General features: G+C 38.7%; 2 protein-coding genes across 3 annotated transcripts; one reads left to right on the top strand and one right to left on the bottom strand.

Annotated features, from left to right (window-relative positions):
- The first annotated feature begins 5648 nt into the window (after nucleotides 1-5648).
- LOC133608691 (lysosomal protective protein) lies at nucleotides 5649-15512 on the top strand. The gene is made up of 11 exons (XM_061964150.2): nucleotides 5649-5933; nucleotides 7264-7375; nucleotides 7445-7582; nucleotides 7659-7817; nucleotides 10525-10616; nucleotides 10981-11065; nucleotides 11158-11304; nucleotides 11362-11507; nucleotides 14947-15109; nucleotides 15194-15283; nucleotides 15342-15512. Exons 1-11 carry the CDS (start codon nucleotides 5764-5766, stop codon nucleotides 15423-15425), a joined length of 1386 nt encoding a protein of 461 aa, XP_061820134.1. The 5' UTR covers nucleotides 5649-5763; the 3' UTR covers nucleotides 15426-15512.
- Nucleotides 15513-15626: 114 nt separating this feature from the next.
- slc38a7 (solute carrier family 38 member 7) lies at nucleotides 15627-26003 on the bottom strand. 2 transcript variants are annotated; one of them, XM_061964152.2, is made up of 12 exons: nucleotides 25841-26003; nucleotides 24330-24921; nucleotides 24122-24175; nucleotides 23542-23686; nucleotides 22610-22754; nucleotides 20191-20289; nucleotides 20000-20057; nucleotides 19790-19904; nucleotides 19532-19679; nucleotides 18381-18580; nucleotides 18250-18301; nucleotides 15627-16655 (listed from the first exon to the last, which is right to left on the bottom strand). In XM_061964152.2, the coding sequence occupies exons 2-12, from the start codon at nucleotides 24582-24584 to the stop codon at nucleotides 16553-16555; spliced, it is 1374 nt and encodes a 457-aa protein (XP_061820136.2). In that variant the 5' UTR covers nucleotides 24585-24921; nucleotides 25841-26003; the 3' UTR covers nucleotides 15627-16552. The 2 variants fall into 2 exon arrangements, with proteins under 2 accessions (XP_061820136.2, XP_061820135.2); XM_061964151.2 differs by having other exon boundaries at nucleotides 24330-24758.
- Between the last annotated feature and the right edge of the window lie 169 nt (nucleotides 26004-26172).

Raw genomic sequence — 26172 nt, 5'->3', positions numbered from 1 at the left:
CTATATTTTGTGTTATGACTTGTTCTGCTTTTCATTTTGTGTTTGTACTAAAGTTCTGTTGCTGAAAAAAATACTTTTTAGCCTTTTTCTTGAAGTAAATATGTATGGGTCGGAATTGACCCGTAACACAATAAATGTTACTAAAGTTAAAATTATTAAAATGAAAAAATAAATAAAACAAATGTATTTAAGAGATGTGTTCTAATACCCCTCAGTAATAGTCAGGTAACACAACAACCTTTTATTTATTTATACGATTCTCTTGAGGTTCATTTTACCTTTTTTTAAATTAAAATCGAGGGGTATACTGACAAAAAAAATGCCCAGTGGCCCACACCAAAAATATTAAAACCAATATTTTCATGGATAAGGAAGCCTAACAAGGTAACCAAGAGATGAGAAACAAATTGGATGATAGATAATTGTTTTTAGTGTATTTTACAGCTGATTTAAGACATGGGTCAAAACTGACCCGTTAACATAAGAGATGGTAACAGAAAGCTAACACAAGAGGAAGGTTAATGTTGACTGAGAGTTGCTCAATTCAAAAGTTAAAATAATAACAATTATGGCCACTTATATTTTATTTATGCATGTACAACAATATGAAACTAAATTGGAGGGGTTTTCAATCTGGAACCAATGTATTACCTTTACCTGAAATAAAATCCAAATTTGAGCAAGAGATTCTGAAAGCTTTTCAACTGGCCTTTAAATATACTAAAGTAGCACCTCAGTTTACGAGCTTAATTGTTTCTGTGACGGAGGTCTCAACTCAAATCACTCGTACCTCGAATTATAGTCTCCCATTGAAATTAATTGAAATCCACTTGATTGGTGCTTTTCACCCAACATAAAAAAGCACATTATTAACACGTAACAGGACTTTTAGAAAGAAAAACTAACTTTTAGAATAAATATTGTATGAAAACAATAGTATAGAACATGGGTTTTTAACTTTTTTGACCTGTGTGGGCCCAAATGTTCTACTTCAGATGGGCCTGTGGCCCACTTAAATATAAACAGGGAATTAGTAATTAACTTTTGATTTTAATCGTATTCAATGATTATATCTAACTTATTTAGAGTTTAAAAAGTTAAAGTACCAATGATTGTCACACACACTAGGTGTGGCGAAATGATTCTCTGCATTTGACCCATCACCCTTGATCACCCCCTGGGAGGTGAGGGGAGCATTGAGCAACAGCGGTGGCCGCGCCCGGGAATAATTTTTTGTAATTTAACCCTCAATTCCAACCCTTGATGCTGAGTGCCAAGCAGGGAGGTAATGGGTCCCAGTTTTATAGTATTTGGTATTAACAGGATAACCCTTGCTAAATATAAAAAAGCATGTGTTACTTACAAATTTTATTACCAAGGCTTAGGTCGGACTGATTACAAAATAAATATTAATCCAATATACTGCACAAGAAGGGACTCATGAAAACTGATTAAAAATAAAAGTACATACAATTACACAGTGGTTAAAATAAATGGTAAATGGATTATACTTGTGTAGCACTTTTCTACCTTCAAGGTACTCAAAGTGCTTTGACACTATTTCCACATTCACCCATTCATACACATATTCACACACTGGTTGGTAGGAGCTGCCATGCAAGGCCCTAACCACGATGCATCAGGAGCAAGGGTGAAGTGTCTTGCCCAAGGACACAGCGGATGTGACTAGGATGGCGGAAACTGGGATCGAACCAGAAACCCTCAAGTTGCTGACACAGCCACTCTACCACCAGAGCCCCGCCTTCCCCGGAAAAGTTTGTTAAATACATCCGAACTAAATAGATAACAAGTATGATTCTTACATGAACTGTTAATAAAATTAAAGTGCAAATGAAAATACAATGTCACTACTTTCGTCATACTTTTTGCGCATAAGAAACTTCTCAATGACTTTAGCTCCAGACTTTTGTTTCACTAACAAATATATTTCGGCGGCCCTCTAGGGAGCTCTCGCCTGAGACCTATGGTTAAGAAAACACTACAATAGAATGTACTACTAACAACTACAGTAGTTTTATGAAGTAATATAATAATAATATACAGTATTTACCTTAGAGAGTTAAACCTCTACCATATGGCATTTGTTACACTAACTAATGGCGGGTAGCTTGTAAAAACAATTTTTGGTTGCAACTCAAAGCATATGAATTAGCCGATAGTTCTTATCTCAAAATTCTCTTAACTTAGACTTTAAACTTTATTGATCCACAAGGGAAATTGTTCCAAACTTAACTTAACTCGATGCACTCTTAAGTTGAGGTGCCACACAATGTGTTTTTATACCTAATTACAACCATTGTTTACATCTAGAGTTACGTACAACCAGTGTTGCGACTAACGCGTTCCAAAGTAACGCGTTACTGTAACGCCGTTAGTTTCGGCGGTAACTAGTAATCTAACGCGTTATTTTTCATATTCAGTAACTCAGTTACCGTTACTACATGATGCGTTATTGCGTAATTTTACGTTATTTTTTATGTAGTATCGGCTAGAAACAGAAAATCTGAGTGTGTTTTATTGGAGTGCTGCAGTGTCGTCCTTCTGAATCTTCTTGTGTCACAAGCCAGAGAAGAGAGACGCGCTCTGTGTGTGTCTGGGTGTGGGTGTGGGAAGGGAAGGGGAGGGGGGCGTGTCTGTGTTTACTAACAACGGCGCCGCACTCGAGTGTCTTAACATGGAGATATTCTCACTTCTTTTTTTTGTCAAGCACAAAGAAAAGAACATTTTAGTTAAATGTAAGTTGTGTCTTGGATCAAAGATCACATCTACTGCCCAAAACAACAATTCAAATCTGCCTGGTTAGGCTTTGTGTATGTCACGTGTGCCTTCCTTAGGTGAAGCCATGTTTACAGCTATGTTGTTATTATGCTGTTTGTTACTTATGTATGTTATGTTGCAGCTATTTAAAATAGTTTTGTCAATTTGTTCTGGCCTGAAATAAATTGGCCCTTTAAAACATATCTTTGTCTTTGTGTGTTGTATGTAGACCACATTGCTTAGCAGAGTTCAGTGATGCAAATGCATGTCAAGTTGATCAACACATTGTATTATTCTCCAGTGCAATAAAAGTATTGAAATGAAGGCTAAAAGGGCATTAATGGGAGCTTTTTTTTTTTTTAAAGAGGGGGGGGGGAAAAGTAACCAAATAGTTACTTTTCACAGTAACGCATTACTTTTTGGTGTAAGTAACTGAGTTAGTAACTGAGTTACTTTTGAAATAAAGTAACTAGTAACTGTAACTAGTTACTGGTTTTCAGTAACTAAACCAACACTGCGTACAACTGGTTAGAAGTATTGATCACATACAGTCTAGTCCAGTGATTTTCAACCACTGTGCCGCGGCACACTAGTGTGCCATGAGATACAGTCTGGTGTGCCGTGGGAGATTATCTAATGTCACCTATTTGGGGTAAAAAAAAGTATTTTTTGCAAACCAGTAATTATAGTCTGCAAATGATGTGTTGTTGTTGAGTGTCGGTGCTGTCTAGAGCTCTGCAGAGTAACCGTGTAATACTCTTTCATATCAGTAGGTGGCAGCAGGTAGCTAATTGCTTTGTAGATGTCGAAAACAGCGGGAGGCAGGGTGCAGGTAAAAAGGTTTCTAATGCTTAAACCAAAAATAAACAAAAGGTGAATGCCCCTAAGAAAGGGCATTGAAGCTTAGGGAAGGCTATGCAGAACGAGACTAAAACTGAACTGGCTACAAAATACACAAAAACAGAATGCTGGACGACAGCAAAGACTTACTGTGGAGCAAAGACGGCGTCCGCAATGTACATCCGAACATGACATGACAATCAACAATGTCCAAGCAAAGAAGGATAAAAACAACTGAAATATTCTTGATTGCTAAAACAAAGTAGATGCGGGAAATAAAGCTCAAAGGAAGACATGAAACTGCTACAGGAAAATACCAAAAAAAGAGAAAAAGCCACCAAAATTGGAGCGCAAGACAAGAACTAAAACACTACACACAGGAAAACAGCAAAAAACTCCAAATAAATCAGGGGGTGATGTGACAGGTGGTGACAGTACACCTACTTTGAGACAAGACCTATATTGATGCATGCTTGGTTATGCTTTAAAGTCATATCCAACAATTGCGACGACTTTTTTCTGTCAACTGAGTTTTGTTGTTTAATGATTTCTGCTGGTGGTGTGCCTCTGGATTTTGTCAACACAAAAAATGTGCCTTGGCTCAAAAAAGGTTGAAAATCACTGGTCTGGTCCATAATTTTGATTTGCCTTTGAAGTTAGAACTTCTTTAGAACATCAAGCCATATAATAATGTATGTACACCGACAAAATTTCCTACGCTGTAAAAGCTATTTGGTACAACATACACTGCAGAGTACTGAATAACGTACTTCATTCAGAGAAAACTCCAAACCCTATTAGTTAGCCTCATAGGATTCATCACACCAAAGGGTATGGTCTTAATATAGCTGCTATGTAATATTGTACCGTCCAATAACTGATGCCATCCATCCATCCATCCATCTTCTTCCGCTTATCCGAGGTCGGGTCGCGGGGGCAGCAGCCTAAGCAGGGAAGCCCAGACTTCCCTCTCCCCAGCCACTTCGTCCAGCTCCTCCCGGGGGATCCCGAGGCGTTCCCAGACATAGTCTTCCCAACGTGTCCTGGGTCTTCCCCGTGACCTCCTACCGGTCGGACGTGCCCGAAACACCTCCCTAGGGAGGCGTTCGGGTGGCATCCTGACCAGATGCCGAACCACCTCACCTGGCTCCTCTCAATGTGTAATATTCATTTAGTTAATTGGCAGAAAAAGAGAATTACCCCAAAGTAATGGATCTGTGACTAGTTGCAATCAAAGTCAGATTATCTGACTAATTATGGGATAGAACATTTGGATAATAGGTCTTGGGTTTTATTAAAATTGAGGGATATCCAAAAAGAGACCCAATTTTTTTAAGAGCATTCATTATAGTTATTTATTCCTTTTTCTTCCTGATCATCCGAGCAAAACATTAAAATCAATTAAAGGGGCTATAAAGGGGCATCGTATTTGGGTATTTAGTCAAAAGGTATCAGTTTAATTATTTTAAGCATCTAACTAATTATAATCGCAGATGCACTTTATGTGAAATACATAAAAAAATGTTTTTTCCGGAAAACAAAGAAACTTGCAAGTGATTCCAAACTATTGAAGAGTTGCAAGTTCTTGGGGTTGTTATTAATGTAACGGCTTTATAATAAATGTCTGTGTAACTTTATACCACTGAGAACAAATTCAAGTAGCCAAAGGTACCATTAATAGCTGTTGTAATGTTGTTGTTGTTTTTTAAAGTAAAGTGTTTATTTGAGTATTAGTGGGCAGCGTGGATATAACGGGAACTCGTTAGTTTAAAGAGGATCAACAAAAGTTGTTAGAGAGGGGCGAACATCGCTGCTAAAAGTCCTGTACTCTGATATACTGGATTAGCAATTTACGAAACGTCAAATGTGACTGACCAAGTTGTAATGTTAACTGTTCCGTTCAATGTTGGTGTTGTCTTAATTAGTCATTTAGTGTATGACTTACCTGGCGTGTGCTTTCCCGGTTGTCTACTTTCCTAACCTTCAAAATAAAAGTACCGCCACATAAATGTACTACCTGTCACGTGACGATCACATGACTTACACAAGGAAGTCACAAGCTACTGCATAAAACACGCCTCTCGGTTGGCTTTCAAACGCACGGAATTTCATTTTGTTTCGACACCTTGTCAGTGAGGTTTGAAAATGATAGCCGCTGGCCGTTTTTTGTCCTTGTTAGCCGCCGTCCAGCTCGGCTCTTGGGCTCACTATGCCCCCGACGAGGTGACCTATCTCCCCGGCATGACGTTTAAACCCAGGTACAGGCAGTGGTCGGGACACCTCCAGGCACGGCCTGGAAAGTTTTTACATTACTGGTAAGTACAATTTCACGAACATGTTAACTATTTTTAGATGCATAGTGTGTATATGTGTGTGTAAAACGGCGTCGCAGAAAATCATTTTAATTCTTAAAGCAATACAATTATTATTTTTATTTTTTTTAGCTGAATCGTGCTGACCGAGTTTATTTTTAAGTGTGTGCTGTACGAGGAAATGAGCAGCAACGCACACACCTAACCACCTAACGTAGCACCTATACTGACCTGTAAGAAGCAGCAATGAGCTATGCATCCTGCTGGAATGTAAAACGTACTCGTGGCAACTTGATGCAAGCATCATAGTCCAACACTTATTTGCCATAACTTAACACATTGATCTCAATTTCTATAGTCTCTCATGTCAACGTTGTGTTGCTTTATCAATCCAAAAATGTTCAACGGTTCAAGGAACTGGGCAGCATGGTAAAACCAGGGGTTAGTGCATGTGCCTCACAATACAAAGGTCCTGAGTTCAATCCCGGGCTCAGGGTCTCTCTGTGTGGAGTTTGCATGTTCTCCCCGTGACTGCGTGGGTTCCCTCCGGGTACTCTGGCTTCCTCTCACCTCCAAAGACCTGCACCTGGGGATAGGCCCCTCCCACCTCCAAAGACATGCACCTGGGGATAGGTTGATTGGCAACACTAAATTGGCCCTAGTGTGTGAATGTTGTCTATCTGTGTTGGCCCTGTGATGAGGTAGCGATTTGTCCAGGGTTCATTTGTAATGTTTTTGCTGTGTGACATCAGCGAATATCTCCATACATGGTAGATATTTACTTTGCGCGAGTCCGCCATTGTACTCCGACACTGACGTCAAAAGGTACCTAATTTTTCTCTATCCTTTTTGTTTGCATGTACCAGATTGGCTCGTACATGCATCCTCCACTGCTCCCATTTCTAATACAAAGTAGCATGTTGTTCTAACTTATATCTGTTGGGAGACTCCATATAAAAGCGCTAAAAATTAGAACATGGCTAACGGGGAGAAGTTGAAGTGAAGGCACGTAAATAAGATCGCCCACAAAACGGCGCATCCTGAAGCGACGGTCAGAAACCAGCTTGAAAGTCTGTAAAACATAATCTATGCAAAATTTTGACCAGAGAACCACCATTACATGTTATGTAGACCACAATGAAGTATTTTCCTCTGGAGGCAGCCATAACTGCGATGTGGCTTTCAAGCAAAACAAGTTTGACAACCCTGTCATTGCACTTCCAGCAGTTAGGTTGCTGTGTTACTCTGAGCCTCTTACATGATACAGTGAAACCACTTCTGGTTTTGATCACAGTACAATTTGAATCTGTAGCTGATATTTGATCTTGTGCAGGTTTGTGACCTCTCAGAGGGACCCGGTCAAAGACCCGCTGGTGCTGTGGCTAAACGGCGGCCCAGGCTGCAGCTCGCTGGATGGATTCTTATCAGAGAATGGACCCTTCCATGTGAGCATACTCCAAGTGTGCACAAGTTAAATACACTTAAATGGATTTGATCATTGATTTCCCCCTCAGGTAAAAGACGACGGAGCCACTTTGTACGAGAACGCTTTCAGCTGGAACAGGATCGCAAACGTGCTCTATATAGAGTCTCCTGCAGGGGTCGGCTACTCGTACTCCAATGATGGCAACTATGCCACTGACGATGATCAGGTGAGTTTAGTTACTCATTGAATCGTTGGGCAAAGTAATAAACATTCTTTTAACATCTCGTACTGCCATCTGCTAGGTCGCCGACGACAATTACAAAGCGCTGCAGAGTTTCTACGCCAAATTCCCAAGCTTTACTCGAAATGATTTCTTCATATTTGGAGAAAGTTACGGGGGAATATACGCACCGACACTCAGCTTGCGTGTCGCTTTAGGAAATACCGATATCAACTTTAAGGTGAGTATTTTCATCGGTCAGCCTTTTACATGGAGACTAAAATTTCATACGTAATGCTACTTTATGTGAGGACCCAAGTATGAGACAGTATTTCTCCCCTAAAAAGGCTGAAAAATACGTCTTATATTCTGGGTATGGATATGTATACAGTAGTACCTTAACTTACAATCTTAGTTGGTTTAGAGCAGGGGTTTCATACTCATTTTAGCTCAGGGGCCGCATGAAGGAAAATCTATTCCCACGCGGGCCGGACTGGGAAAATCATAGCATTATAATGTTCAAATTAGGGACGACTTCAGATTGTTTTCGTTGTCTTACTTTGGCAAAAAATAGAACAAGCATATTCTGAAAATGTACATTTTACAAATAATCCTCTTCGCAAAACACTTCAAGTTAGTTGAAAAATCTGAGGAAAGAATTGGTGCAGTTCCAATAACACCATGAACACAATCAACTTAGACATTGTCTGTGTTGTTACAAAACCATTACACTTTAAGCACTTCCTGTTTAGAATTGTCATGTTGGTAGTTCACCATTAAAAACATTTGTAAAAGCAATCAGATGTTTCCTCAAACCGCCGCATTGGTGATATCCGCAACTTCCACAACACATGCATTTATCATCATTCAAATGTTACAATATAATCAAAACAATTATCAAAATGACACCATAGCTGAAATCAAGGTAACATAACTACAAACTTAACCAATGGGAACATAGTGTGTTTAAGTAATAAATAAAACAGAACAAACAACAAATATAGAAACATACATTTTACAATGGAGTTCAGGGTGCGCATCGTGCATTCAACCAATTGCAAGCGGTGCATGGAACTCTTACTAAAAAGATGATTGTCAAACTGACTTAAGTCTTTGCATCTTAGTTTTATTTTTTTATCCGTTTAGTGGATAATTTACAATGAAAAACGGTATTGTGCGTCGATACTGCCGCCATCCACAACAGGAGCAGCCGATTGCTTGCACCTGAGCTGATTGGAGTAGCGGCAGCCAATCCAGAGGACGCTTAAAGTCAGCTGACATGTCATTTTTAAACACTGTCATGTGTGATGTGAGTTACACCTGAATTGCTATTGCGACATCCAGTGGACACATTTAGAACAGCAGTTTCTTTCATTAGAAAAATGCAGCTCATTGTTATATTTCGCAAACTCATCTTGTGGGCCGGGGTTAAACCTGAATCAGACCCGCACGTTTGACACTCTAAAAAGAGTGACCAAGCTCTTAACTCAAAACACTTGCATCTTAAATCAATGTCTGCCATTGAAATACATTAAAATCACTGTCAGGGTTTCCCCCAGATTGTCAATATACTTGTGGGGGTGTGGTCAGTGTGATGTCATCTTACAATTTGCATAATAAGCATATGATGATGCATATTTTCTTTCAAAAGGCAAATAGAATATAACTACACCAAAAAAAATAATAAAGTATTAGTATTAACAAACATTTTTTTTATGATATATTTTTCAATTGTTGCTGCTGTACAATGCATTTTATCAAGAATTGTTCAAGTTTCAAGAGACTTTTCCAATTCTTGGACTTTTTTTGTAATAAAAACGATTAAAAACTAATTTAGCATATTTTTCTGGTGTTATTGGAGACTACTCGTGTTTAGAGACGCTTTACTTCTGTGGCTCGATGTCCGTGAACAACAGCGAGCGGAGCCTGACGTCATACTTGCTCCACGCTGCTGCTCCAACTGCATTTTCTCTCTTATAAAAGCTGCCACTGTCCTCTTAATATTTGCACGTTTTATAGATCTGTTCGCGGGTATATCTCGGCTATAATAATTAAGTACGTCCACATCAGATATGATGCCTCCGCTCCAGTCAATCGAGCGCGTCTTGGCTGCGTCATCACAACATACGATTTCGGCAGTGCTGTTTCGGGTGTCAGTCTTTTTTTTTTTTTTTTCTGTGGCAGATTTTTCGGTGCATCACTAGTCAGTAGTGATGTAGCGATATCAAAATCTGACGGTATGATATTGTCACAGTATTAATTGTGGTATTTTCCAAAAAACAAGGCTTGATTAAAAAATGAAGGTGTTTCATGTTTTTCATGGTGTTCAACCATGTTTTGGATTATTTTCTTAATTCAATAAATATCATCCACTTCTTGTTCTCAGCACTGTCCTTCACATTCACTTTTTTCCTTACCATGGTTGGGGGGGAAAAAAAGTTTTGTCCATCTCTAGCTATAAGCTAATGCTAGCAAGTAAGACCAGATGTTTTGTGCGGATCTTACGGGGTTCACCGTGACATTTGCTAAGCCAACTACGGCAGGGATGCTCACATTTTTGCTTGCAACATAAAACATACCAATTAGCCGAGATACAATGCTTGTCTCAAAACAAATTGAGGTACTACGGTACATACAAACATCTTCCTGAGTGAATCAGAGCTTTTCTTCCTCACAGCTGGAGAGATTTAAGTAGAGATTGCAAACCACACACGAGGAGTTAAGATGCCAGTTTTAAAATAATGGTCATCAAATACCTTTTTGAGCAGAAATATATATATTTTAAATTTTTAGCAGCTGTTATTTAACTGATATTAAAACATTTGTAAAAATGTTGTCCTGAAAATATATTCTTAAAAGGGGTTGTTATGTATTCCGGGTGGTGTTATGGTATATTGGGCTTGATACAGTGATTACCTATCAATCTCTGACATTATTTTGTGTTTTAGGGTTTTGCAGTGGGAAACGGTCTCAGCAGCTATGCCTTCAATGACCAGGCCTTAATATATTTTGGTTACTACCACGGCCTCTTTGGAGAAGAGTAAGTTGGCTTTTTATATGATTCATAGACTGCTGAAGTAATTGAACACCAGCCTAAGCACCTTTTTTAATGTCATATTGAGAGCTGTTTCTAATTTGTCGTTTTTATAAGGTTGACAAAATATCAACAAAAGTAAGACGCAGTAGAGTAATACACCAATGAATACTGAGCATTATCTTTTGATAATGCGATTTGCCATAAGCTGTGTTGGAAGTGTCCATAATGTTGTGCCTGATCAATGTGGATCCAAGCATCCATTATTAAATACAAAAATAACTGAAGAAAGATGCTTTATTGATTTTAGTGACTGTTCAAATCAGGATAATGGTTGTTGCGTTAATTAAAATGTGTGCTCCATATGCAGCTTGTGGCGTGATTTGAACCATTACTGCTGTGAAAATCAAAGGTGTGACTTCTACAACTCTACTTCAGACAAATGTGTGATTCTGGTACGTGTGCGTTTTTTATTTCTAAAAAATGGACATGTTGCCATTTTGCTTTTACAAAGTCCTCTTCTGCTCTCCTTGTCATCTCCCTGCAGGTGAATGTGGCCTTTAACATCGTTTATGATAGCGGCCTTAACGAGTATGCGCTCTACTTGAACTGTGAGGGTCGCCGAGGGTTTCACAAAGGCTACGAGAGGGCCATGAGTCACCTGTTCAAGGGCTACAGAAAACCCATCACACAGGTGAGTTTGTCATAAAAGGTGGGTACAAAAGGAATAGTGATGGGAATCTTTTTGCAGATTTCAGGCGCAGCGTCATTTACAATTTCTTTGGAAGAAGTGCCGCCCTGCATCAACAGCACAGCTCAAGCCAACTGGCTCAACAGAGGCGACGTGAGGAAAGCTTTGCATATTCCTGACACGCTGCCACGGTGGGACCTGTGCAGGTAATCAGACTTTCTTTCTTTTTTTTTTTTGGTCCATTCCTCTATGCATGCAAGACATAAGAAAGAATGAAGATATATTTCTCTCTCGCCTTTACTCTGAAACAAATCTCCCAAGGAGGGGGAGAGGGGATGACAAACAGTGTCATTAAAAAAAATTATGCATACTTACAGTGGAACCTCGTTTTACTTGGTTTTTGAACAGGGTTTGTAAATCGAAAAGTTCATATAGTGAAGCAACTTTCTCCATAAGAAACAAAGTAAACATGCATTTTTGGTTCCAGTTTCAAAAGTCCATATTTTACTTATACTGTTTATCAAACAAAGGTGATGAGTGTACTTTCCCTTTATTCAAAAAACCAAACAAGCTGCTGTCCTGAATGCGTTACTCTGCCAACACTCGCACACAGTCACTATGGTGCTCTCACAAACGATCAGAAGTCACACAAATGATTAACTTTAACAACCATATTGCTACAATAATAACCATTTAAACTAGTACAATCCTCTTACAGTACATAAAGTTGTTTCTGATTATCATAGTCAAAGTCCTCTTGTAAACTGCTCCTCACGTACCTAACGGCGGGCGAGCGTGCGTGTGTGTGTGTGCGCGCGCACGCTTGAAAGAGGCTATGCTTAACGAAAGGTAGCCTTATGTTACATTCACCCTCCAGGGTCGGCTGTCCAGTTTGGATTTTTTTGTCAAATCTGATCTTTTTAGTGGCCGTTCACATTACAAAAAAAATTTGATTTCTAATGTGAATGCAATCTGACCTAACCTGACTCTTTCCAGATCCTTGTAGTTTGCTGAGCTCCACACAAGGATCTGGGAGTTCACAATAGGAGATGTATTTCAGAAGGCGGGGCCTTGTAAAAAAATCATTGTATGTGATTGGATAAACCACTTGTCCGTTATCTTGAATGACGTGCTACTTCAACCACTCACATCTAAATCAACCCGTGACGTTAATGAGAGCGACGCTGGGAAATCCAAACCCGGTCGAAAGAGGAGCCAAAACATCCTTGCCACCAATAAATGCTTTCAAAACCGTTCTGTTCATCTTTTTAAATAATTAATATTTGATAGATTCAACAAAACAGTTGCAATAGCAGAATCAGAATCAATGTCAGCACACGACTCCTCGCTGCGTGCCGCCATTGTTTGAATCAAACAGTAGCTTCGGCGCTACGTCACATCTATGAAATCCCGCCCGGCGATTCTGATTGGTTCATTATTTTTTGCTATCTTGAAGGAGTTTGCATTGGCCTCGAGCCCAGATCCTTGTGTGGAGCTCAGCGAACTACAAGGGTCTGGCGAGAGTCAGGTTAAATCTGACCCGCATGCGGACAAGATGTTGCATGCCCTGCAATGTTTGCATTTTCTGAACCAAATTATGGCGTGTAGAAAATTTAGAAGAGGGCAAATATTTTGGCTCTGGCCTTTTTACGGGATATTTTGCTTTGATGTCTGCTTGAAGTGTGTGTCTGTGGGCGAGTAGTCGGAAACAGGTGGTGGAACTTTCACGTGAGATCCTAAAACATTTTTTTTTCACTTGTTTTCTGCTCCGTTGAAAACTAATTATATTTTAACCGTCTATTTTGGCGAATAATTGTTACGCATATCGTTTGTTGACGACGTTCTGGTCATATGAATGCAACCTGATCGCGGGAGCGTTCACATTGAGGACACCTGGCATATATATACACTATTTATTTCCACATACGAAAGAGGCTTGGGTTGGATATGAAAAAATCTGAATTGTACTGTTCACACGGACATGAAAAAATGTGATACAAGTTGAATATGGGCAAAAAGATCCTAATTGACCTGCAGTGTGAAAAAAATCTTCTACGCCGCTGTAAAATAAGTCCATTTTGTCTTTGTTTTCTATCCATCCATTTTCTACCGCTCGTCCCTCTCAGGGTCGTTTTCATTATAATTAAAAACTAGCTGTGGTAGGAAGCCGGCTTCCTAAATCTTCTCAATACGAGCAAGCACAAAATGGCTGCCAGCGGGACTCAAAAATGAACGAATGAAGCACTCTTACTCAGACATGGTTTGCACAAAAAGGCATATTTGGCTTCATCTAAAAGTTTAACTGAAAAGTTGCCAAATAGGGGGGCTCGCAAATCAAGGTGCACTGTAACTTCAAAAATGGGCATAAAGAGGTCATTATGCAAACACACTTTTTTTTTTTTTATTCGCGCATGCGAATTGGATTACATGCGCACAGATTGAGATACATGTTTGCAAATAATTTTGCTTCCATATGTGGCAAAGCTTTTATTCTTTTATTTTATTTTTTTAACAAAGCTGTCCTATGGTGGATGTATAAAAGGAGCTAATTAATTTGTGAAAACACAGAATTTCAAATGCAAATCAAGCAAACCAGTAATGGAGAATGAAGTTTGGTGTTAAAATAGGTCATACATTAGTCCAGTGTTTTTCAACTTTTTTGAGCCAAGGCACAATTTTTTTCATTGAAAAAACGCGAAGGAACACCACCAGCAGAAAACATAAAAAAATGAAACTCAGCAGCTGATATTGACAGTAAAAAGTTGTTCTGGCAATTGTTGGATATGAATTCAAACCATAACCAAGCATGCATCACTATAGCTCTTGACATGACCTGTCACATCACGCCGTGACTTATTTAGTTTTTTGGTGTTTTCCTGTGTGTAGTGTTTTAGTTCTTGACTTTTGGTGACTTTTCCTGTTTTGTTGGTATTTTCCTGTAGCAGTTTAATTTCTTCCCTGAGCGCTATTCCCCGCACCTGCTTTGTTTTAGCAATCAAGATTATTTCATTTTTCATAATTCTTTGTGGGGACATTGTCATGTCATGTTCGGATGTACTTTGTGGAAGCCGTCTCTGCTCCACACGCTGTAAGTCTTTGCTGTCGTCCAGCATTGTGTTTTCGTTTACTTTGTTGCCAGTTCAGTTAGTTTCGTTTTGCATAGCCTTCCCTAAGCTTCAATGACTTTTCTTGGCAGCACTCTCCTTCTGTTTATTTTTGGTTTCAGCATTAGGTACCTTTTTGACCTGCACGCTGCCTCCCGCTGTCGTCTCCATATTGTGATCACGACAAAGCAATTAGCTACCTCCTGCCCCCTACTGATATGGAAGAGTATTACACGGTTACTCTGCCGAGCTCTAGACAGTACAGACAATCAACAAGGGCACATTGATTGCGGATTATAATTACTGATTTGCAAAAAATATTTTTAACCCATTTAGGTGAAATGACAATCTCCCACGGCTTACCAGACTGTATCTCACGGCACACTAGTGTGCCTTAGTGTGCCGCGGCACAGTGGTTGAAAAACACTGCATTAGTCATTAATGTCCACTCTAGAGGACCTTTTTAACCTACAGTACCTAGTAATGTTTTGCTCGGGTGATGTACAGTATTTGTTTAAAGTACTACTTTCCTTGTCTTTAGTGATGTTGTCGGCCAGAGTTACACAAACTTGTACCCGTCAGTGAAGGAGGTCTATCTGAAACTGCTTGCTTGGGGCCTCCGAGCGCTGGTTTACAACGGGGACACAGACATGGCCTGCAACTTCCTTGGAGATCAGTGGTTTGTGGAAGACCTCGGAATGAAGGTAGCGACCTATTATTGAAGATAATGTTGCCAAGATAAATTTAAAAAAAATAAAATAAAAAAATTTAAAATGGATTTTTCCCAGGCCACAACAAAGTACCAACCCTGGCACCATGAACACCAGGTTGCAGGTTTCTACCAGCAATATGGAAACATCACTTTCCTGACAGTTAAGGTAAGCCAGGTCAACAACGCATGGAAGTTCCAATACTGAGCACGTGTTACTTTTTCAGGGTGCAGGTCACATGGTTCCACAGTGGGCTCCAGGTCCAGCTCTTCACATGTTCCAGTCCTTTCTCACAAACAGCTACTACTGAGCCATCCTCGATGGAGATGTGGAGTTGTCACTTTTTCAGGGATTTTGAGGGGAAAATAGTTTTTGTTGGACATATTTTTGGTTGTGCAGACATTTTATGCAGTGCAAAAAATGTCTGTACACTCAAATCACAGTTTGCACTTTATAGTGATGCAGAGGGACTTGAAGCTGGTATTTTTAAGAAACCTAAGTAATAAATGCATTCTCATGTTTGTTAGCATCCATTTGCTGTTATTTTAATCTGAACTATAGTGTGGTAAACATGACAAATGCAGCTATTTATTAATTTAATTCAATAAACAGCAGACTGCAGCACCAAAGGGAAAAAAAATAAAATAAATTTGACACCAATGTTTAAAATTCAAGCCATGAAAACAATTCCCTTTTTAAATGTGATCTAAAAGACATATGTTCCCTTGTCAGTCCCAAGACAAATATTGCTTTAAAAGATCCAACATAAATGCTTATAGTGTTGAGTTCAAAGAGAAGCTCAAGACAAAAACGTCCCACTTTGGTTTGAGCCTTCACACAAATATTTTGTACACTGAGATACTATCTGATACATTAATGGCTTCTTAAATGTTAGCATTTTGTACCGTCACAGTAACATTATCAAGCCAATATTGGTCTGACATTGTGCTTGTCCTGCACAGCACTTCTGATTGCATCAAGGTATCAACCCTGCACATTGTTTACTTGGAAGCACCGAACCAAGTTAAAACAATAAAATTATGCATTTAACTCTTACATGATTTCAGCTTGGACTGTATTTAGATGGACCTGTGATTACTACACTTGTTCCTGAAGGATAAACATCCACTTTGACATGCAATATATATACAATTGGTTCAATTCCATTAAAAAAAATGTCTTCAATACAAAGTCCCTTTTTAGGAATGATTGACTAGTATGGAACCACAGCCTAAGTTGATGTGGGCTGACTGCATTCACAAAACCGCTTCAGTTGCAGGTATAAACCAGCACTTAAAAATAAACACGACCCCAAAAGGAAAAAGTGTCCAGGGTGTCTTCACTTTACTCCTTGTCCTAAAGTACAGATGTGCAATGACTTGGATCATAAGAAGCATCCATGTTCCCAAAAGCAGCGCTGGATAACAAATGTTCCTTTTAGCGGATAACGTCCTGATAGATGGAGTTTGTCGTAGTGAGGCCAAAGATGAATGCTCCCAGCGTAACCATGACGATGCCGAACACCAACTGTCCGTGCCAACTGGGAATGAAAAGACCAGTCCATCATCTGTACACTATATACCATTAACCGCACAGGTGTGTGGTCTACAATAGCAAATAACCACTGAGATTTCATGACATATTTACATGACTAGATGTTGATGTAGGAGACCAGGATGGCAGTAGCTAAATTTACATCACAATTTCCAGTTTCTCTTTTCAACATGTTCGAAAAGGAGTAGGAAGAAGCAGAGCTTATTTAATCCTACCACTTTTCTTTACATAACAGTTGCTAAAACTTTTTGTTCACTTCCTGTTCACAATTTATTCACAATATACTCCATAAGTAATCACAATAAAAATAAATAAATAAATAATTGGTGAAGAAAGTCATATTTCATATGATGAGATAAGTAAGATTATTTTGAGAATGAATGAATGGATGGATGAAATAAATTGAGAATGTTTGTCATGGTTCTTGTTCTTTGTACTTTGTAAACACTTTAAGTTTGAAGAGTTTCTTGAAGTGGATCATATTAATACATTGTTTGATTGCTTTGCTTAATCCATTCCATAATTTAATTCCACATACTGATATACTGAAGGTCTTAAGTGTTGTACGTGCATACAAATGTTTTAAATTACATTTTTCTCCAAGATTATATTTCTCTTTTTTTGAGAAGAATTGTTGTATATTCTTGGGTAGCAGGTTATAGTTTGCTTTGTGTATAATTTTAGCTGTTTGCAAATTCACTATGTCATGGAATTTCAGTATTTTTGATTCAATAAATAAAGGATTTGTATGTTTTCTATATCCAACATTATGTATTATTCTAACTGATCTTTTTTGTAACACCGTTAGTGAATGAAGTGTACTTTTGTAGTTATTTCCCCATTAGTCTACACAGTAACTCAGATATGGTAACACTAGCGAGCAGTAAAGAATATGAAGTGATTTTTGGTCTAGAACATGTTTTGCTTTATTCATTATTGATGTGTTTCTCGCTACTTTATGTTGTATATTTTTTACATGAGATTTCCAGTTCAATTTATCATAACAATCTGTTATAACAATCTAAAGTGTGCATCTTTTGCAGTACATGCTGTAGTACGGTCTTTCTGTCTCTCGCACGCCAACTGCAGTTGTATTGCAAGTACCATTAAAAAAACAGCTCCTAAATAAATCAGAAGTTATTCACCAGTTACTCAGTATTTTTTCACTTAATACTAACTCTTATACAAGTAATTATTTGGATGGCTACTTTTGACTTTTACTCTACGGTACTTTCACTTGAGTACAATGGGCTACTTTACCTACCTATGGCAATGTACTTGTTTAATAAATGACAAAGTGTGGGCAAAGACAGCTACATTTTCTCCTCTACTTTCTTGTGCAGTCAAATGTTTTTATATTGGTTTTTTTTTTTTAATCCAATGTATTGCCAGCTTCCTGGAACCTTAACCTCAGCGAACAGTGTGTATATTTTATCCAAATAGTGACCGCTCCATGAGCAGCATTGTTATATTTGAGGTGATGTAAAACTTCTAAACTGTATTCTATGAGGGTATATGTCATTACAACATGTTATTGTGTATTATTGTTTACCAATGTGAAAAATTAACAAACAACTCACCTGCTAGTTCGACGATCTGTCTCTGACAGTTTGACTTGAATTAAACATAAACCTGTCAAATAAAGGAGAACTTGAACATTACTATACTGTATTTAAAATGCACACACAAATAAACAAGAAAGCGACAATACCTGGAAAGACAAAGATAAAGCAGGCCGCCAATCCTCCAATGAGCGAGATGACGCGGCCGATGTCGGGGATGAAGAGTGCGAGAATGAGAGTGATGAAGAACCACAGGAGCGTCTGCAGGATCCTCCGCCTCTGCTCACGCCGCACGCACACCTCCACCTGCTCGCCTTGCAAGCGCAACCACAGACCCTCGATAACTGCCCTGCAAAAGACGTAATAAGTGCGCACATGAAACGATGAAGCACCAACATCCTGACGTTAATTTGTATGTGACTATTATCAGTACTATTATACATATGTGTATCTGACTATTATTAGTCCTACTATACAATCTTCGTGCCATTTACAGTGTATACATTATAACCTTGAGTTGGACCTCTTGATACACAAGCATCAAATATGGATGTGCAAGTTACAATGTCCAGGCAACCTAAGGACATTCCATGGTAACTCTAATGGTCAATACTTATGGTTTACAGTGTAAGTTTATTTCAAACATCATACATCACATATTTCCAGTATTCTCGGTACAACATGTACGAAAAGGAGTACGTAGTAACAAGCAGGCCCTATTTAATCCTATCCCTTTTCCATTTAATTGCAATTATTAACACATTTGTTTACTTCCTGTTCTGAAGTTGTACACAATTTAAATCCATAAATAATAAAATTCTCAATAAATAGTTAAATCAGTTGTAATTCACATACGTCTCAACGTAAATGAGACTTTCAAAAGTGAACGTTTGAGCCCACTTTTGAAAAGTTTCTATTTTTCTTCTTCATTTCGATCATTATCATGATGCATCATGGAGGGTTTTCTTATTGTTGCGGTATGATAATATAATATCAAATTGTGAGGAAGGACACTTTATTATGCACTAATATATAAGCTAATAAAACAAAACCTGCATCACATAGGCAGATGAATATGTAAAATATTAGAAACAACCCTATGTGTGATGCAGTGCATTTGCATAGTAACATACGGTGACATAAAAACAACGGTGACAGTGTCCCATCAAAACAGAATTTTTTTTTTTTTTTAATATATATATATATATATTTTTTTTTTTTCACATACAGCTCTATTTCTTGGATTTCATTAGGATCCCATAACTGCATGGTAGCCCTTCAAACAGATTGATGTTCCTACCTGCCACAGAAATGTAAAATAGGGTAGGATGTGACCACGCAGACCACAATGAAGGCTCTTGCGATGGCCACGGCGATGTCATCAGAAGGATATGACATCAGCACATCCTGGCTGACAGTGGAGCCAAACGTTAGGAAGCCGCAGACACCTGACCAAAGGGGAATAAAGCAATACTATAAGAATAAGTAAGTATGAGAAAGAATAGTTCTGCCATTTAACTCTTTATTCTGAGCCTTAAAAAAGGTATAGTGACAGTACCTGTACCCGTGTAAACAAAGAGGCAGATGATCATGCTGAAAGTAACAACAACTCCCCAAGGTTTGATGGCTCTTTTGCTCATGCCGTTGAACACGGGCACACAGCTGACATGGCACTGTAAAGAAGATGACATGTTATCAACTATATCGTTTAAAATTCCAGTGCCGGAAAGACTGCATGATTTTTATGAGCTTAATTAGGTTGAATTACCTGGAAACCAAAGCATATGGTGGGCATTGCATTGAACACTGCAGTCCATGACGCAGAACTACAAGCACATCGACAAAGCATGCATAATAGAAGTCAACACTGTTTTCAAAAATGGATCAAAAAAATACGTAAATATATTGGAAAATAGTATACAGCAAGAACATTTTGCATGGTGTTAGTGGCGCCCTCACCTGGTGGGAAAAACTCCTGGCATAAACTCCTTATCAGGCCAGATGTATTTAATGATCACTACTGTGGTAACATACCAAGTTCCCATCACACTTAGAGCACTGCAAAAAGCGAGAAATACAGTTGGGATTCACCAATAAGTTGCTAGTAAAATACATTATAGCTAGTAGAGAGCAGCAGAGCAGCCAAACAATGATTATTTAGATCGGTAGGAATTTGTATTTTGACCTGAATAAAATAACCACCACCTGAATATTCATGGTTTGATGCAATCTTCACTGAGAAATGTGAGTTAATATCTGAAGTGCAAAAAAAATACTTAGGAATTTTGTTAAATAAAAAAAGCACCCATTTTGTGAGATTTTTTTTCTAAATTGCATGATTTTTTGGTGAAATCATTTATTCCTGCAATTTATTTTTGACCGTACAAGCTCTTTTACCTTAACTGCTAAACGTCAATTATCAGATCAATGCATACGTCAGTACAACAATGAGTGAGGAGACTCCAACTTGTGTGCTTCCTGGAAAATGTCACTCCAAAATACAGCCTATAAGAATTTTACATAAAACTGTTAGCAAGTTTTGTGAAAATAAAGGACATACATTCAAGTAAGACGTTTAAAAATGTTCCTGTAAAGTTAAAAGTTAAAGTACCAATGATTGTCACACACACACACTAGGTGTGGCGAAATTATTCTCTGCATTTGACCCACCACCCTTGATCACCCCCTGGGAGGTGAGGGGAGCAGTGGGCAGCAGCGGTGGCTGCGCCCGGGAATCATTTTAGTGATTTAACCCCCAATTCCAACCCTTGATGCTGAGTGCCAAGCAGGGAGGTAATGGGTCCCATTTTTATAGTCTTTGGTATGACTCGGCCGGGATTTGAACTCCCAACCTACCGATCTCAGGACGGACACTCTAACCACTAGGCCACTGAGTAGGTATGACATTCAGACAATAAAATTGCATTTGTGTACAAATATTGAGATGTTTTTATAAGCACATTTTAATCATGCAAGTGAGTAATCATCTATGATTAACACACCTAATAATAATAATAATAATAATTATATTAATAATAACAATGGATTAGATTTATATAGTGCTTTTCCAGACACTCAAGCACCCATCATTCACTCATTCCACATCTACACAATGGTGATGGTAAGCTATATTTGTAGCCACAGCTGTACTGGGGTTGACTGACGGAAGTGTGGGTGCCAATTTGCACCTCCGGCCACTCTGAGCACCACCAAACATGTATTCACATTCATAAACCAGTGTGTGTGGCATTGAGAGCAAGGTGGGTGAAGTGTCTTGCTCAATAACACAGTGGCCATGACTAGGACGGCAGAAGCTGCAATCGAACCTAGAACCCTCAAGTTGGTGGCATGGCCTATTATACTATTTATTTATTCATCCCCCTAACCTCAAATCTCATAACATTACAGAAAATGTTTGAAAAAAATAAATCACACCAAATTCCATAATATTTGAAAAATACTTTTGGAAAATGCTTACATAATTCTTAGAACTACACTTTAATCTGGGTTAGCACAATAGTTAATTGGACTCTTCTGTGCCTTAACTCCCACCCTTCACAAAGTCCTGTTGCAATTATCAAAAAATAAATCTATTTATTTTATTTTATTTGGAAAAGAAATCTGACAAAATTGCTAAACATTTTTTTGAAATTTGAAGAAAATATTTGAATATTTTTTTACTCATCCCAAAATTCCTGAATATTTTAGAAACAAATCTCATACAATTCTAGAATATGTCTGAAAAGAAAGGTCACAAAATTCCTTAATATTTGAAAAATACTTCCACATAATTTCTGCAACTACACCTAAAAAGAAAACACACTTGTCCATGCCTTAACTCTCACCCCTCTAAAAAGTCGAATTGAAATTATCAGAGGTTTTAGTGCAGTAGCAGTAAAGGAATAAAACGTTCTCTTGCATATGCTTGAAAAATGTTATGATACATATTTCAACCCAAAAAAATAAGTTCTGGTAATATGAAAAAACTACAAAAAAATAAAAAAATAGACTATCAATCTTAAGGAAGGTAAAAATAAATAATTAAAACAGGGGTGCTGAAAGTGGGGACCCACAGTCGTTTTGTTTGGCCCATCAAAAGGTGGCTTCCCAAATGTAACACATTCATTCTGGTTTCTTTCAAGATCACACAATAATTGATGGCATGTCCACAAGGCTGATTTGTTGTCATCTATCCATTGTAGAAACCTACTACCTTGTATCTACATGGCCGTATGGGCTTAACTGCTTAAAATCGCTAGGTCTAGCCCAAATCCAATTGGCGCAATTTCCCATTGGCCCTTAAAGAAGTTCCACTTGATGATGAGAACATAACTTTCTTGGCTCAGGTGTAAGCAGTTTATGAGGTGAGGTACAGTACCTGGCATATTTTTGGAAGCCAATCTCTTTGGGGATGGACAAAGGGAGAATGACCAGGACTGCGGTGACAACGATGGTAAACTTGCGGTCGGTGTACCAATAGTTGGTGACGGCATCATCTCCCCTGTGAGCTACACCAGCAATCACTGACAACAAAAAAGAAAACACATGAGAAGGATGGGCAGGTAAAACATCACACTGTTTTAAAGAGGCCTCCAAAAGGTCACAGGCTATTTTCAGACGCAGGCAATGAGACAACTTTAGTTGCTGTCAGCATGTTAGGACGCAATGTCACATGACTTGGTCACATGAGGGACACATTTGGATGAGTGGTATCGACCTATGTTACCACATATACATATAGCTCAGAGTTAACTTCCTGTTTAAAGGAAATAGAGGCAGGATGTATGAATCCTGTTCTAAAAAAGAAAGTTGTTTTCTAACATATTGCTGGGACAATTTACAGGAGTAATACGTGTTATCTTCGTATGTTGGGTCACCAGCACTGTACTTTGGCAGTCTCAAGTAGTTTATTGCATAGTTTTAGTGTTGTAGTTGTGAAAATCACATGACCAAATTCCCATCAATCCTGATATCAGCATTGAGATGATTCATGATAGAATAAAAGGTGAGCTGTGAGCAAAAACTCTCAAGCAAATTGTGACAGTAAAGCAACAGCAGGTCACTATACAGTAGGACTGTAACAATCTCTTGGCAGACTTCACACATGCGCTCGCCCACTTATCGCCAATATGGAGATATGTTCAGTCAAGTGACCAGATTGTCTGACACCATACTTCTGCTCCGAGCAGTTTGGCAGACTCTGCTTCATAAAGCCAAACTGTCAAAACACTTCCTCTTTGTAATGGGAAAAAGTGTTACTGCACAGCATATTCAATAGTACCAAATAGACGGAGAGATTAGTTTATTTACAGCGGTCCAGCTGGTCTCCAATTACGATGAAGAAAGCGATGCATGTGCCAAAGGTGTAAACGGCGATGGCAATCTCACACAGGACTCCTGTGACTTTTCCACAAGTGACTCGAACAACTTCCTGATAGGTGCTCTCGTTGCTGACCTGAGGTATACAAAAGAGATCGTGACGTCACACAGCCAGCAATGCAGTTCTGCAAAATAAACTAAGATCCGATGCAAGAGCTGTAGAGAAGAACACTGTCATACTGAATTGTTATTATGGTGTGGAATTTATAATGCAGATCTTGTTTTGGCCCTAAATAGATGGTGTACCTAATGTTGTGGCCGGTGTCATCGTAACAAACCCAATCACAGTTTCATCCTAAAACATGAACTACTATCTACTCCACCATTAACATGCTTGAAAAACGTGACACATTTCAGTCAATGTGCTGCTGAGGAAGTGAAAGTCTTTGTTGGTCTTGCACAATGCTGCTTTCTACATTTTACTACTAATGGTGAGGTGGGGGGAGCGTATGTGTGAAGATGTGAGGAGGATATCACAATAAAGAGGACACATTGAAAAAATGTCACTTACCTGGGAGCAGTAGCCTAAGATCACTAGCCCACTGATGATGAAGATCAGCATAAACTGATGGAAAAAAAACACAGAGAGTTGCATTATAAGGTTAGAATTGTGCCAGTTGTAATGATCGGTCGAAGTTTAAAGTGTAAAAATATGATTCATCTGTTTTTTAATTGTCATTATGTGGAATTGCATAAGGACAATTAAGGGTGGGTCTCACCATTTGAAGAATCACTCCCGCCGTGACTCCTCCAGCCATATTAAAGGCTGCTGGAAAGTTAAGCAGACCTGCTCCCAAAGCTGCGTTCACCACGATGAAGACGGCTCCCCAGGACGACACTCCTCCGCCGGGCCTTCTCTCCAACTCAAGATGCTCTGCAGAGTCCACGCTGGGGCTTTGCAAAAGCCACGCTCGCTCTCCTGAATCATTATTGCCTACCTCTCTCCAGTCCTCATTACTAGTGTTTATTGCCATCAGTTAATGAGACGTAGTTTGGGTTGCAGAGTCCTTTGCGCCCCAGAAATGTAGTCTCCAACTTTTTAATCCAGGTTGAAGAATAACTGTTTGGATTGACAAGTAAATCCGGAGTGTCCAAAGTATTTCACAATACGCCTTAGTATTAGTGAGCTAGTAAATCCATTTGGTAATCTGGAATGAAATAGTTTCCATTTAGATATTAGATCATCCATCCATCCATTTTCTACCGCTTGTCCCTTTCGGGGTCGCGGGGGGTGCTGGACCCTATCTCAGCTGCATTCGGGCGGAAGGTGGGGTACACCCTGGACAGTGGTTTTCAAACGGCAGGCTCCATCTATCAGTCCACCAAATAATCACTTAATTAAATATTCAAACAGTGTTACTGTTCAAACTGTGTGTATTGTTACAGTGGCTAAAAATATGAAATATACTTGTTAAATGAAAACCTCTGCCTTTTTTTTGTGATTACCTTGGTCTACCACGCTACTGTATTTTAATGTTAGTCATTCTGGTGGTATTTGGAGAGCCAAGTGTTTTCTGAGGTGGTACTTGGTGAAAGAATTTGACAACCACCGCATTAAACTATCCAATCCCATGAAAGCATAACATGTACATAAAGGTAAATAAATTAGAATTGTTTTACTGGTACATGTATCTACATTCAGTTTCATGTGAATAGCATGTCCAATTTTAAGCAAATGTAGAAATAAAACCTTCAGAACTGCCTTCTCATCAATATGTTGATATAATGCAAATACTTCTGTATGTGCAAGAAAACCACTTGATTGCCAAATTATTCAGGAGTGAATACCATCATGGAAGAAAAACAAAGTGTTAACAATTTAACATAATAATCATTCCTGCATGCTATAGATGTATAGCACAGGTCTATATTTAAGTAACCCAGAGTTAATAACCAAAAAAAAGATGTTACCTACACAAATCAGTAGATGTCCAGTGACAGATGTAAAGGTAGTAGAAGTGGAGCTAACATTACAGGGGACGTGGTAATTGACTAAAGACCACCGTGATTAAATCAAAACATGAACTGTAAATTAAATGTAGCTCATCACTACGTAACCATGGAGAGCTGTGAGTCCACTCAAACCCTGTTTTTAATCAGTCTTGGCTGTGAGTTAGTTAAGCTACATTGCCCTACCCATCCATCCATCCATTTTCTACCGCTTATAAACGTCAAAGTTTACGTTTATTAATTTAAAATTATGACAAACAAAACGTTTAAAAATACTTACAATGTATATCTTTACGAATACGAGGCCTCTTCGGCGGCATGGGAGAGATGAAATAGTCAATTATGCAACTATAGCTCGGTCATTCGGAAAGATCTCTCACAGGTAACAGCTCGACTAAGCCATTGTTTAGCAGCCTGATAGCATTTTGAGGGCCACGTGACACTTTCTCACGTGACCGGGAATTGTGGGTATTGTAGTCTAAAGTATTCGCTGATACTTGACTGCAAATAAGCCGAATCTGCCACAAAAGTACAGTGAAGCTCAAAATTTTTCATATACCTGGAAATTTTGTAATAACCTTTTGATAGAATGTAAATAAACCTTGAGAAATT

This window comes from Nerophis lumbriciformis, linkage group LG06 (genome assembly GCF_033978685.3).
Source record: "Nerophis lumbriciformis linkage group LG06, RoL_Nlum_v2.1, whole genome shotgun sequence".
Classification (NCBI taxonomy): Eukaryota; Metazoa; Chordata; class Actinopteri; order Syngnathiformes; family Syngnathidae; genus Nerophis; species Nerophis lumbriciformis.
The sequence above is the reverse complement of the archived record's forward strand: the minus strand, read 5'-3'. Positions and strand labels throughout refer to the sequence as shown.